Genomic DNA, 13094 nt, shown 5'->3' with positions numbered 1-13094 from the left:
GTGGGGGGGGGGGGGGGTGGGGGGGGGGGGGGGTGGGGGGGGGGGGGGAAGGTCAATATTATATCCACAGGGCCGTGTTTGAAATTAAATAGGCTTTTGGGATTTGTTTTACGACTCTTGCATTAATTTACTTCGAAACTGAGAAAACATGGCTAATAAAGCGTTAAAATGTAATGCCAGTTGCGTTGTAAATCAATGGTTCAGGAGGGATACAATACAGATTAGTTAGTTGAAAACTGTATGAGATTTTTTAATTATTAATGTACAACCAACCACTTGAAACTATAAAGTTAAAATAAGTAATATGTTTAAAAAAGACGTTTACCATTTAATAACTACCATCTATTGCAAAAAAATTAAACACTAAGTTTCAAGGACTTAAATCTAGCCCCTTCTTCGGGTCTATAAGGAGGGTAAAAATTACCATAAGACATTATAACAACTTAAATATGTAGTAATATACTGCCACTCAAAATTAAATTAATTATAAACTGATACCTGAGTAACTGCTTGAAGTGTAGACTGAATAGAATGAACCATAGCGATTTACAAGAGCCAAAAGCACAAGTACGTCAAATTCGAACTAACGAAGATGAAGCAATGAATAACAACTCATTGTCGGCATTTTCTGTGTAATCGCGGTGCGACATCTGAAGGAGAACAGGAAGGAGATGGTCATGGGGGAGGAGTAAAAGGCAACAGCCTTCAGCTTTATGTTATTCCTTTACTCTAATGTCATGGTAAGTGAACTAACTTTATTTTTTAAATGCGGTAGGTTTCCTAGTTAACCATTTTAAAAATATTAGTAGCCAAAGTAGGCTATCCTTAACCGAAGATTTACTTAGCGGTTAGTCCACTAATGTTATGCATGAATCGTCAATAAGTTTGTGTTTGAAAAAATCTCCTCTCGGTGAAGATGTTTAGACCAGCAGTATTGAGCAATTTTAGACTTTTCTACCTGACATTTTAGGTATTTTCTTTTATTCCCTTTAAACAACTTTGCCTGAGTACAAGCTTGTTGTTCTATGAAAGAGAATTCTTCTTTGGCAGATGTTTGATGGTCCGTTTCAAACCTTAGATATTGACTCGTGTGTTTTCTTACGATAAACTGTTGTCTTATGGACGTCCTTGCAATCCCTGAACGTATATTTGTTTGTAAAAGATAGACTTATAACGGTAAACGTGCAATTTTCTAAAAGGAATATCAGTTAATTTTATAATAAAGTCTCAAATTTCCAGTTTCTGTTATTCACATTATTTATGTTTTTGTCATTAACTACATTTTTACTATCATGATATTATTAACTTTAGAACATACAAAAATATTGTATTAATAGATTATGAACGCACCTAAATTCTTGAATTACTAAAAATATTTCCATAGAGGTTTTCAAGTGTTTAAACGAAACTTTCAGGACATATTCACTAGAGTAATGAGTTTATAGAGGCAACATTAGATTGATAGCAATTATGAACGTATCAGATTTATAGGAGAATGTGGTTTTTTAAGAAATATATAAATGAATTTCATTTCAGTTACATAAACTGATGCAAAATGCTTGAAACCTTAACTCAATACCAGAATATCCAATTTAATATTGCTGAATTATCCTATTTTGAATATACTGTGCTACTTATTTGATTTGCAACAGATTTTCAAACTATTTCGGGGAGTTTACGAATAATTTTTACAACTTATAAATAAAACTCTTTTATTTTAATGTGTTATTTTGTTAATTGAAAACTATTTTTGGGAAAATTCATATGCTAAATTTTTTGCACATAATTTGACATAACACTGGAAGTATAGCTGTTCTATTCAATTTAGATCACTGTTTTACTAAACCTAAAAACGCATTTTCAATTAATAATATTGTAAATTTGAAACGTGTCATGTTAATTTTATCATAGGATTCACCAGTTATTTATTAGTTTCAAATCTACAATACATCTGGAGGTGACCAATCTTATATTTCATTTAGTTGGTTAGTGATCGTTCTGGTTATTCAATTATGACGATTTGAACCCAAAATTTATTGGTTTTGTTGCAGGACCTCCAGGACCGAAAGGTCCTCGTGGTTTTACAGGTTTAGATGGATACTCGGGTATAATGGGGAACAGAGGAGATCCAGGCTTTCCGGGCGCTCCAGGTCCACAAGGTCCTCCAGGTGTGAAAGGGGCAAAAGGGGTCAGAGGACCCCCTGGGAGTGAAACAGGACCAGGCGTCAAGGGAGAGAGAGGAGACCGTGGAGATCCAGGACCTCCGGGACCTGAAGGAGAGTTCGGAAACGTTGGGAGACCCGGCCCGGCAGGACAAAGTCTTTACAGCCACTAATTTAAATGGGAGAAGTCCTCGAAAATATGCTTCTAAACGCTCATTCTTTAAAGATCACACAAAGTCACAATTGTATTTTGCATATAAATATATTGGCCACAATCCAACCAAAACTTTCTTTATTTTGATGAGTATTAGTGTGTAATTTAATTCGAGATTAAGCATTTTTGGTATAATTGGTTAAGTCACAGTTTTATCATGGAAATTCTGAAATGTTAGAAATCAACAAAATACTCACAAAGTTAATGTTCATATAGAAATTGAACAAAATGTTGTATTGTAATTTATTTTCTTTTACATTAAAACAGGTATACGCAAAGTAAGTTTTAGATCATTATAAAAAATCCTTTATTATTATTGTCCGCTAAACTTTTTTAAGAAACTTGTAATGACTCATTTCATACACCCATCTCACATTCATTTCAATACTTAATTTAATTTAGAATTTATTAGTAATAATAATTAAATAATTAAGGAATAATTATTTATAAATTGTCTCAAATCTTAATACAAACAATAATAAATACAAAATTAAATATATCAAAATTCACCTCATTACATATAAAACTCAAAAGTTATAAAGTGAACTAAAGTCAGTGATACAGTGTGCAGGGATGATTGTTGAGTGAAGAGAGCAGAGGTTTAAAAAAGTTGAGAGGAGAGAGGGATCTGGAAGAAGTGAAGCAAGATTATTATTTTAAATAAAGAAACTGGTTACATTTTATTCAGCTGTATTTGATTCAAAAGAAAGGTTAATTTATTAAATTCATATTATCACTGAAGTACAGAGAAGCAGAAGACAGACATTGGGTGAGAAAATTCCTTTTAAATTTAACAGTGATCCATTGGAAGAACATAAAACCCAGGAAAATTCGATTTGGATAACAATTCAAAAATTAATATAATTAAAATTTAACAAAATTATTTTTCAAAATTACAATATCTTTTATTAAAAACAATACATAATATTTCTATTTCATTAAGCCAGTACGACCACCCTTCCCTAAAATTTAAGAGCTGTATTTAAAAATTTACCATTACTGTATCCTCCATCTTGTTTAAAAATTCAAACCTGTATGTCAATTAATTTATCATCATTAAAGTTCACATTTGTATCATACTGAGTTATTTATTATTTCTAGCTATAATCATCAGAATACAAATTAAGTTTAACCATTTATTTAAAGTGTATGTATAGTAGTAGTATATTACAAACTTGATCCTTTCTTTGCCTGTTACGTAGTTTGTTCCACTTAAATTTCAAAGGATGTCTAAGTGTAAAGAATAACAATTTTATTGATATTTAAGCTATTGTATGTAAAGATATTGTACTTACTGTAGTTGCTATAAGCCTAAAAATGAGGAATTACTATCTTGTTTGGTTTTGACTGGAAGATGCTGGAGCAGAGCTAGCCTCTCCTTCTTCCAAGTAGCATGATTGATCGTGCCCGCTATCCCTCTTCATGGTTGAATTTAGCTTAGGATCTCGACAGGACACAGCCTTTATCCACAATCTTACTTACCCGAAATATACTGGAATTAGTTTATCTTATAGCATAAAATTACTAAAAATTCTATTAACATGTTTTAATAAACTGAAATAACAAACAAACAAAACTATCTATGTACTAAGTTTGGTCTGAATATATTCAGAAGTACGTTATCATGTTCAAAATTATTTCCAAAATGTTTTATACTTTGTAAATCCGCTCTCTGAAATCATACGTGATATAAACAAAAGACGTTGAAGCAAACATTATTGTAGATGACCTGAGAATGGCCTTTTTTGCACTATATGAATAACAACCTATATACAGGGTGAGGCAGACCACCCGTACAGTACGTATAGCGGCCAAACAAAACGAGGTAGATTATTCGTTACAACTTAAAACCCCCTATTTACACCCCAAATAATTCGGTGAAACTATTTTGAAATCTCTAAAACTCCCCAAAAGGGTAGTTTTTGGAAACTTTGAAATGTAAAGGTATGTAGAGTTATACCTAATTTTAAAGGTATTTCTTCACCGATTATTTTGATGCAAAAAGTTTGAACCTATCTTGCCGCTTATGTACAGGGTACACCAAAACGTTAAAAAATCAGGGGTTTGTGTGTAACTTTATTGCAACTACCTGCACAAATGTAGAGAGACGATATTTTTATTCAAAACTAATGATGAGACGGCTTATTGAAAAATATCATCAAATGCCACCCTACCCCAAAATTTACACATTTTAAAAATACATATAATTTTGAAATACTTAACAGCCCCAATCTAAAAAAATCAAATAGTAACCTAGGTTGTGTTGTAAATAATTAGAAAGATCTTTAAAAAACAAACATTTTCTACATTTAAAGTTTGTCTCTATCTCCAATGGTTTCAAAACTGTAGTACAAACATAGATTTTTTAATAATTTTACTAAGTTAGTTTGTATTAATATCAAAAACCAATGAAACAAATGGAAAAAAATTTGGACTTTTAAGTTTAATTTGTTTTTAAATAACGTAGTAAAAAACACATCAGGATTTCTATCAGTGTAACATGTTTTAAAAGCAATCTAACTGTGGTATTCATGTATAATCCCAAATACACGAGTTGCCCCTGGAAGAATTTTGGAACCAATTCCCTGGTCTCTTATCTAATCTCTGTTATTATCGTCTCCCTATTCAGTTGTTCTTGTGACCACGTGGTATGAGGTAGATATTAATTTAATTTTTTTTAAAGTGCGTAGTGTAAGTTTTGTTTATTCTAAAATGCCGTTCTGAAATGAGGAGGCATTCCAGATGCTTATGGTTTTAAGTTGTTACGAATAATCTACCTCGTTTCGTTTGACCGCTATACGTACTGTACGGATGGTCTGCCTCACCCTGTATAACCATTTGTTTTTCAAACTGTGAATTTGAAACAATGAGAGAAATCAAAAGGTGACAGAATAAAAGTTGTTTAAAATTACAGTACGTAATATATTTAAGGAATGTGGGAAATTGGTTTAATTAAAACTTTTGCTCGAATGTGAACTCCTGCCATCTTGAATCTGTTTTACTGGTTAAGACTGACTACGAACTCATCCAAGCTATGTGCAACTACTGTCTTTGTAATAAGTTAAGTTTGGATATTTTAAACATTACAGCAGTCATCGTGTTCACAATCTCCATTTGTATCGCACAAGCCCTTACATACATACACACATTTATATTTTATTATATATGAATTTTCGGATTAAGTTGGTTTTGGATTTTGACAAACATACTTTTTACGGAAAAATCTCAAGATCAAATGTATACCTGGCTCTTACAATTTCACTAAAAAATCGCATTAATGTTTATACTTTTGTTTCTAGTTAAGTCATCAAACTTTAAAGATTGTCTACTATCTTCTGGATTTTTAACATTTTCCTATGTTTACAAAATTTTCAAATTACTCAATCAAAACTAATCGAGATTTAATAAACATAAATAACTCTATACTGTCCTGGCAGATTTATTGAGCAGATAAAAGCTATTGTAAGAAGAGTGAACAAATAGTATGAGGTATTTGTTTCTCCAACTGTCTATGTTGATTTATTTCGTCGAACTGGTAATCAGAATTATTCATATATAGTTTAACTTGATATTTTAAAATGTAATACTTATGAATAAATATGTTTTAAGATTCAACTTCCATGTAAGAAAACTCCTGGATAATATAATAGAGCTACTATAATAATAGTTTGACATAGTTAAAATCAACCGTTATACAAGAAAATAATGTAAAAGCAGCGTCAACTGTATACAGAAGGTTAAAGTGGCAATTTTCAGTCTCTTTATCTATTTGTTACCTGTATATAACTATTATTTGGGTATGATGGTTCACTTTAAGTGTATAAAACTAGTAAAATTATAATCTACAGACAAATTTTTGTTTCGTTTTTTAACCGTTTATAAATACTGTCTCTGGTCAATCTCGTTGACCGGTGAGTCGGCCAAACACGCCGCGCCGTGACTCAGTCAGTACACCAGCTCCAAGTAAGTCGGCTACGCCTCAAGCTAGCCCGCCCCGCACAAACGGCTTTTCTAAAGGCCACCAAAACCTTGTTCATTTTCACTTAATAAATAGCTAGAACTTGTAAAAATCGACAAAAACTTATGTGGCTGACGATTTCTTTTAACAAAAACTCCTCTATCCTTCAATCTGTGTGTTATGCAGAGCAAATTGGCTCTTGGCTCAAATTATTTTACTAAGAGGGGACATAAAAAACCTTTCACGAGATTATCACAGTGGTGTCTACCATTGAGCTGTTAGCTGTTGAGTTCTCCTTTTAATAATTAATCTTGCTGTATTGAGCGAATGGTAGGGACTTATTTGGAAGTGATGCAATATTTTAAAATTCGACTAGTGGTTTGATTACATTTTTTAATCATCACTAGTATTCATTTATATCTATAGGTAAAATGAGTAATGAAGCATTACAGCATTAATATTACAGAAGATATTATATTACAATTGAGACTAACACAAACTTATCTCCAAATTTCAATTACTTTGACACTGGTCTAGTAATTAAAGCCAATGTGACAATAGAGTTTGGACGTTTCATAGTAATAAAATAAAAATAGCAATAAATTGCTATTAATAACAGCCAATATTAGTGGTTAATAATAAGTAAGTACTTTTGTAACTGAAGATCTTTCAACCTAGTATTAACTCCTGGTGTTATGGCGACGGCAACCAAAATATGCTGGAATAATGTCCAATTTCATGGAAGATTTAAAATTTAAAAACACGATTCTGGCTCCCAGTTAGTTCAACAAGTACACGAAATGACAGCGCAGACGGTCAGTATGCTACTGAGCCACCCAGGACGTTACTAGGATGCGACAGCAATTTCTGCTTCCCTGATACTCCTCCTGGTCACACATTACGATGCGACTGCTGCGTCTAACCGTTGCTGTTCTCCTGATACTGCTGCTTCTCACTCCGTTCGTGGATCCATACAAGTGCTGCAAATACAAGAAGAAGAAGTATAAAGTGAAGTTTGTGATGGTAGCCTATAAGCCGGTTTACTGCTGTTATAGCACGTACACCTACTACAAGAAGCCCAGCTACAAGAAATCAAAATGGGGATAGAAACTGTAAGCGTAGTAGCATAGAGAATGTTCTCTTATACAGAATAGTAGTAATAGTATACTTAGCTTCATTATTAGCATCATGGTTCAACATTGTACCGTGAACTAGGACGGATTAGTTTGTATCTAAGGTTATAAACATCATTAAAACATTTTAAAGAAAACTAGAAACCATAAGCCAAGACTGCAAAACCAAATTACAAGTTAAATTTAAAAAAAACTACACTTTACAATTCTTAGGTCTATGAAACTATAAATTATCTAATAAAATACACTTATTTAACAGTAGTATATAATGAAATAAAGTTTATTATTCGCTAATTTATTATTGTTTTATTGTATCAATCCAAGACACTCTAAGAATACTTAAAATCATTACTTATGATCCTAATTAAAACTGCATATTATTTATTGATTAGTTTATACACTGTTTGTTTCAACATATGATTAAATTTCAACATCACTGATAACGTTCAGTTAACTGAACTGAAATATTTTATTACAGGAATAATACGATATTCAACGATTTATTGCATTGAAAGTGGTCAACTGGTAGGCTAGACGATTTTCATATGTTCTAGAGAAAATGAAATCATAGTATCACGTAATTTTTAGAATTTACGATCACTACATGAGTTTTGTTGTTTAGTGGGCAATTTTGAAAAATGATTAAATGTGTACATGTCATGTCATATTTTTAAAAAACCATCTTAAAATAGTTTTTATATCTAGAAGATGAGTTACCAGTCTTGTATGTCACAATTAATAATTTTTAACAAAATTAAAATAGGCCTAAACAAATACACAGATGTCCTGTGTATCATGGGTTGGTTATTAAGTTATAGGTTATACTGTTTCCATAACTAAATTCATATTTAGATTCACTAGAATCAATTTCAATAAAAGTTTTCTTTTAGTATGATTAGCCTTAAATGGATTTCGAATCGTTGCTGATTTGTCATTTACCTTGTGCATGGGTTAAAATTGTCTATAAGAATTAGTCCGTTTGCCTACAATATTAATATTATTCGTTCACCCTCTGACAACAGTGTTGTTATCTAGCCAATAAATCTGACCAAAACTGTGTCTAGAGTTACATTTATAAAGCTAGTGCGATTGTTTTGAATGAGTTATTTTTTAATCACGAGTCTTCGTGTCCTCACTAAAGCAGGAAAAAATAGGAAATATGTTTGATGACTCAACTAGAAACAAAAATTATAGACGTTAATGTGGTTATTATGGGGGAATTGTTAGAAGCCAGTTGTAAAGAACCTTGAAATTTTCCCTAAAAGAAATATATGAATGCCCTTATTTTGCCATAGGGTTATTAAAGGGGGTTATTATTAAAGCTATTTAGTGTTCTTATAAAGTGTATTTAGGACATTTATTTAAGTAAGAAAAAGTATGAAAAAAGTATGAAGTTTTTTATATATGAAGTATAAATATATTTTTATTAAAAAACGTTTTATTGAGTATTAATAACACTTTAAAATCGATACACCTCCCATAACTATGCGACTAACATAAGATTGTAAGGGTGCAGAGGTGTACCACTGATCTTATTCGGCTAAAATCAAGATGGTCGACAGTTCTGAAGATGCTTTAGCAATATGCATATGGCTTAAGAGGATATAATGTTTTGCATGAGAATTGTCTTAAAGAAATGATTTTTTTGTCTTGAAGAGCTTTTTCAGAAAAGTTTTATATCCATCCTGCAAGAATTCATATTCCTATCTCTAATTGTTCTCTCCGTGGGCCTTATTTTGGTATTGCCTGAATCACAGCTTTAAATACCTTTAATTCTTTTAAAGTACATTTGTTCAAACCCTCAATGTTGCCCTTTTAATAATGGTGACTATTAAATAAAAAAAAACAACATCCAATCAGAAACCTGTGCCTCCCCTCAAGGTATTATTATTAGTTAACTGTTTGGTTACTCTACAATCAAGTAACCGATCTGAGCTTTGCTATGCTGTATTTACAGTTACTATTTGTCTTGTAACCGGGTTGAGAAAGTCAAACGCAACGTTCGAAACAAGCTGTGTTCGGTTTGTTCTGGCAGCTTATTGTATGCCAACTTGCAACTTCGCCAATCTTCACAGATTAACTAAACGAGCTCGTTATTAATCGTCTCGCAAACAGATGTACGAACCTTCATAAGGACTTCAATCCGATTCTCTAATAATAGTTTAAGAGATGTCACGATTTTTAATTCTATTAATTTAATTCAGGACCCGAAAGGTCTACTTTTAAGTAATGTCCTTGTTTGTTTGTCTGTCCTTTTTCTGTCCTCTGTGCTATATTTATTGATAGAAAGATCCTAGAGACTTGAAACTTGGTTTGGGGATCAAAATGACTAAGGACAGCAAAGTTGCAAGTAAATCAGTAAATAAAAGCCGTAAAGATTCATTACGGTCTCTCGATAATTGCACTGCTAAAGTCCAACGACCATGTAACTACTCGTTGGCAAGGGAGGAATACATATTGGTACATATTTAGTGTAAGAGAAACTTTTCCCTCCCTTATCTCTAAGTCATGTTTTACGTTTTTAAATTTTAATCTACAGAAAAATTAAAAACTAATAAAAAATCGTTAAAAGAGACAGTAGGATTAAGAAATATTGCTGAAGAGAAATTCTCATAGTACTACCATTTCCCGTCCCAAACCCTGTCTGGCGTTTTCAAAAATATACATTAGAAAAGTAACAATTTCTCCATTTATGTACTATATTTATACTTAATTAGTATAATGAATAGCCAAATAAAACCCTTTTGTAATCTATTGTATCTTATAACCCTTTTTTATCTTATTACCATAGACGTGTTTCGGTATTCAACAACCATTAGTGTACATTAACGTCTAAATACATAATTTATTTATTATTTGTAATATATGAAATATTCGAAAACCAAATAATCTTATAATTTGACTACAATTGTCCTATAAAATTTTCATAAATAACCATTTATAAACAACAGGAATTTATAAATATGAATAATTAATACAAAACCTTGAATTTCCTTTGTTCTAGGGTAAATTTCTTTGTTAAATAACGTACGACTATAATTGGTTTTTCCTTTATTTTCCTCGACTTTTATGTTTTATATCTTCGCTCAACTACGACCATTGCGTGATAAATTATTCCATTTTGTTTTTTTTATTTTTAGTTCATCCGAATTTATTTTACCTAGACGTGTACTAAATGTCCCAGCAGTTCTCATCTCGGATTTACACGAGCTAGTGGAACGAAAATAACAAAGCTCGAAAGGAAAAGAATTCCATTATGACAGTATATTTTAAATATTATATTAAAAATGCTGCTGGTAAAAAAATTAAAATTTATCGTTAACTAAAATTTAGTTTGTCTGTAAAAATCTACATACCGAATGAATCATTTTATACCATTTTGTACACTAGAAAATGAGAAAATTTAAAAAATATAAAATACGCTATAGGAAACTACATATATTTTGTGATCAACGAACAAAAGACACCTATTATTTATAGTATTTATTACTAGTCGCCGGGATATTACTAATTATTATTATTATACGTTATTTGTTAGCTAATTGATTTTTGATTAATATTCACACGGGATTAGTTGTTACTGTTTTTTCGTAAGTTATAGAAAAAATTAAATCAAAATCAGTTTGTTAATTTTCTCTATTTTTATACTTTAAACTATTTATTTTTTCACCCTAAACTAAATTATGCGAGTTCATTTTTCAACTCAAAAATAAGGAACATAGTTACATAACATAATTACTGAAATATTGTAAGTTTGAATGGTAGTTGTTAACTATAATTGTAAAAGTTATAACTTCTTACACGTCCATGAAGAAATAATAATGATAACTATAGTGTTGAAACCATGATTCAGTTTATTTTTTGAAAAGTCATTTTTGGACAATATCATCAAAATTTCAGATACATTTATCTGAAGATATTTCCATGATAAACCAACACACAAATAAACAAACTTTCCTTAAAAGAGCTTTTGAGCTGGAACAGTAGTTGTAGCAGATCCTTTTGCTAAGTGCAGAACTCGGGACTGTATCAAAGAAAGATTGAATTATAGTGTGAATTTACTTCAGCTTTGATAATCACTTGCAAGTCAACTTTTCACAAGTGTATTTGAATTTTAGATTGAAATTGTTCCTTCAAATAATTTATTTAAATTTTTCAAGTTCATCCAGTCAAAGTGGCCTTTAGTGCCACCATCACTTTCTTTTTATAAAACTGTGTTTTTTTTGTTATTTTTAAATTTATAGTATAAAAACCAGCAGTATTTTGGTACTCTCAAATCTGTTTTATTGTGAATGCAATCCCCAAAAGAATAGTATACGATTAATAATATTTTGCACCTGGTTATTATGGGTGCATGCACAGGGGTACTTAGGGATAGATGAATGGCAATGAAAACAAGGGAAAATAATCATCGTCTACAAATTCAGTCATTTACTCTATTCTACTGAACATATAGTACAACAGATTTAATAGATGTAATTACATCAATTAAATGTAATGAATACAATCTATATATGTTGAGTGCATGGTTTCATGAGCATTATGTTAAGACTTAAATGTTAGGTCATTTATTTGATTGGCTAAATCAAATCACTTTTAAAATAAATTGATCTAGACATAACTGTATGTACTGTGCTAAAACCAATATACACATCAGTACTATAAGTGGCGTTCTGAAACTGAAAAAGTAAAAAAAGCGTTTTATGCCCTATACTATAAACAAAGTTTTCATTTTAATTCTTTAAGAAATTATTAAGCTGGGCAGAAGTGTTTAATATTCGTATCCGCAATTTTAAAAGGTCGTGTAACAAGACAATCACGGGTTACGTACATTGCTTGCTGACGTACCACGCAGAAACTTTAAATTCCTCTGGTAGACAACAGAGAAATTGTCTCGGCCTACAGAGTGATAGGCTTCACCAACGCACAGCAAACCCCATGGTTGGATACCACCATCATAGAACACATTCTTATGTAGAAATTGATTTTCATGGAAGCTTTAATGCATTACAGATGAAATCTTCATCTGTATGCATTAAAGCTTGCATGAAAATGCATTTGTAAATAAATCGATATCTTGTTACATGGTATATTCACATTTGTATTATATTTGTATTGTATGTAAGTTGATTTACACAATTGTTTTTAAAATTCTATACACCAAATCACCTAAGGTAATGTTATGTGATGGGGTACATGTATTAATATGCCACATTTTAAAATCTTATATGATTCTACTCAGTTTTTACAAGTTTATTTATTCTTCTATATTCTCATTGCCATCATAGTCACATTGTCACAGTCAGCATTGTTTAAAATACCTACTAATGCTCAGCCACATCCTTTAGAGTAAAGTGCACGTTGCAGTCATCGAACTCAGTGTTGAATCTATAGAAATGAAGCTTAACGCAAAATTTCAAGTCTTATGGTCAGTTCGTGTTCGAGTTATCATGCGGACAGTCTGACAGAAATTCGAATTTTCCAGACCACCGAGTAGTGGATAGGGTTCACTAATGACCAATAAAGTAAAAAGTCCAATAAAGTTATATATTTACTTTGCACGAGTGTATTAATTTACTTAAAATCTACCTCTGTTATTATATAATTTTGATGGGATTCAGCTCATA

General features: G+C 31.3%; 1 protein-coding gene across 1 annotated transcript; it reads left to right on the top strand.

Moving 5' to 3' along the window:
• Positions 1 to 492: 492 nt before the first annotated feature.
• On the top strand, positions 493 to 2654 carry LOC124362069 (ficolin-2-like). The gene is made up of 2 exons (XM_046816240.1): positions 493 to 740; positions 2052 to 2654. Exon 2 carries the CDS (start codon positions 2111 to 2113, stop codon positions 2333 to 2335), a length of 225 nt encoding a protein of 74 aa, XP_046672196.1. The 5' UTR covers positions 493 to 740; positions 2052 to 2110; the 3' UTR covers positions 2336 to 2654.
• Positions 2655 to 13094: the final 10440 nt, after the last annotated feature.

Source organism: Homalodisca vitripennis, chromosome 5 (assembly GCF_021130785.1).
Source record: "Homalodisca vitripennis isolate AUS2020 chromosome 5, UT_GWSS_2.1, whole genome shotgun sequence".
Classification (NCBI taxonomy): Eukaryota; Metazoa; Arthropoda; class Insecta; order Hemiptera; family Cicadellidae; genus Homalodisca; species Homalodisca vitripennis.
The sequence above is the reverse complement of the archived record's forward strand: the minus strand, read 5'-3'. Positions and strand labels throughout refer to the sequence as shown.

Coding starts and splice junctions, on each gene's coding strand:
- LOC124362069 (XM_046816240.1), top strand. CDS start 2,111: ATGGGGAACAGAGGAGATCCAGGCTTTCCGGGCGCTCCAGGTCCACAA.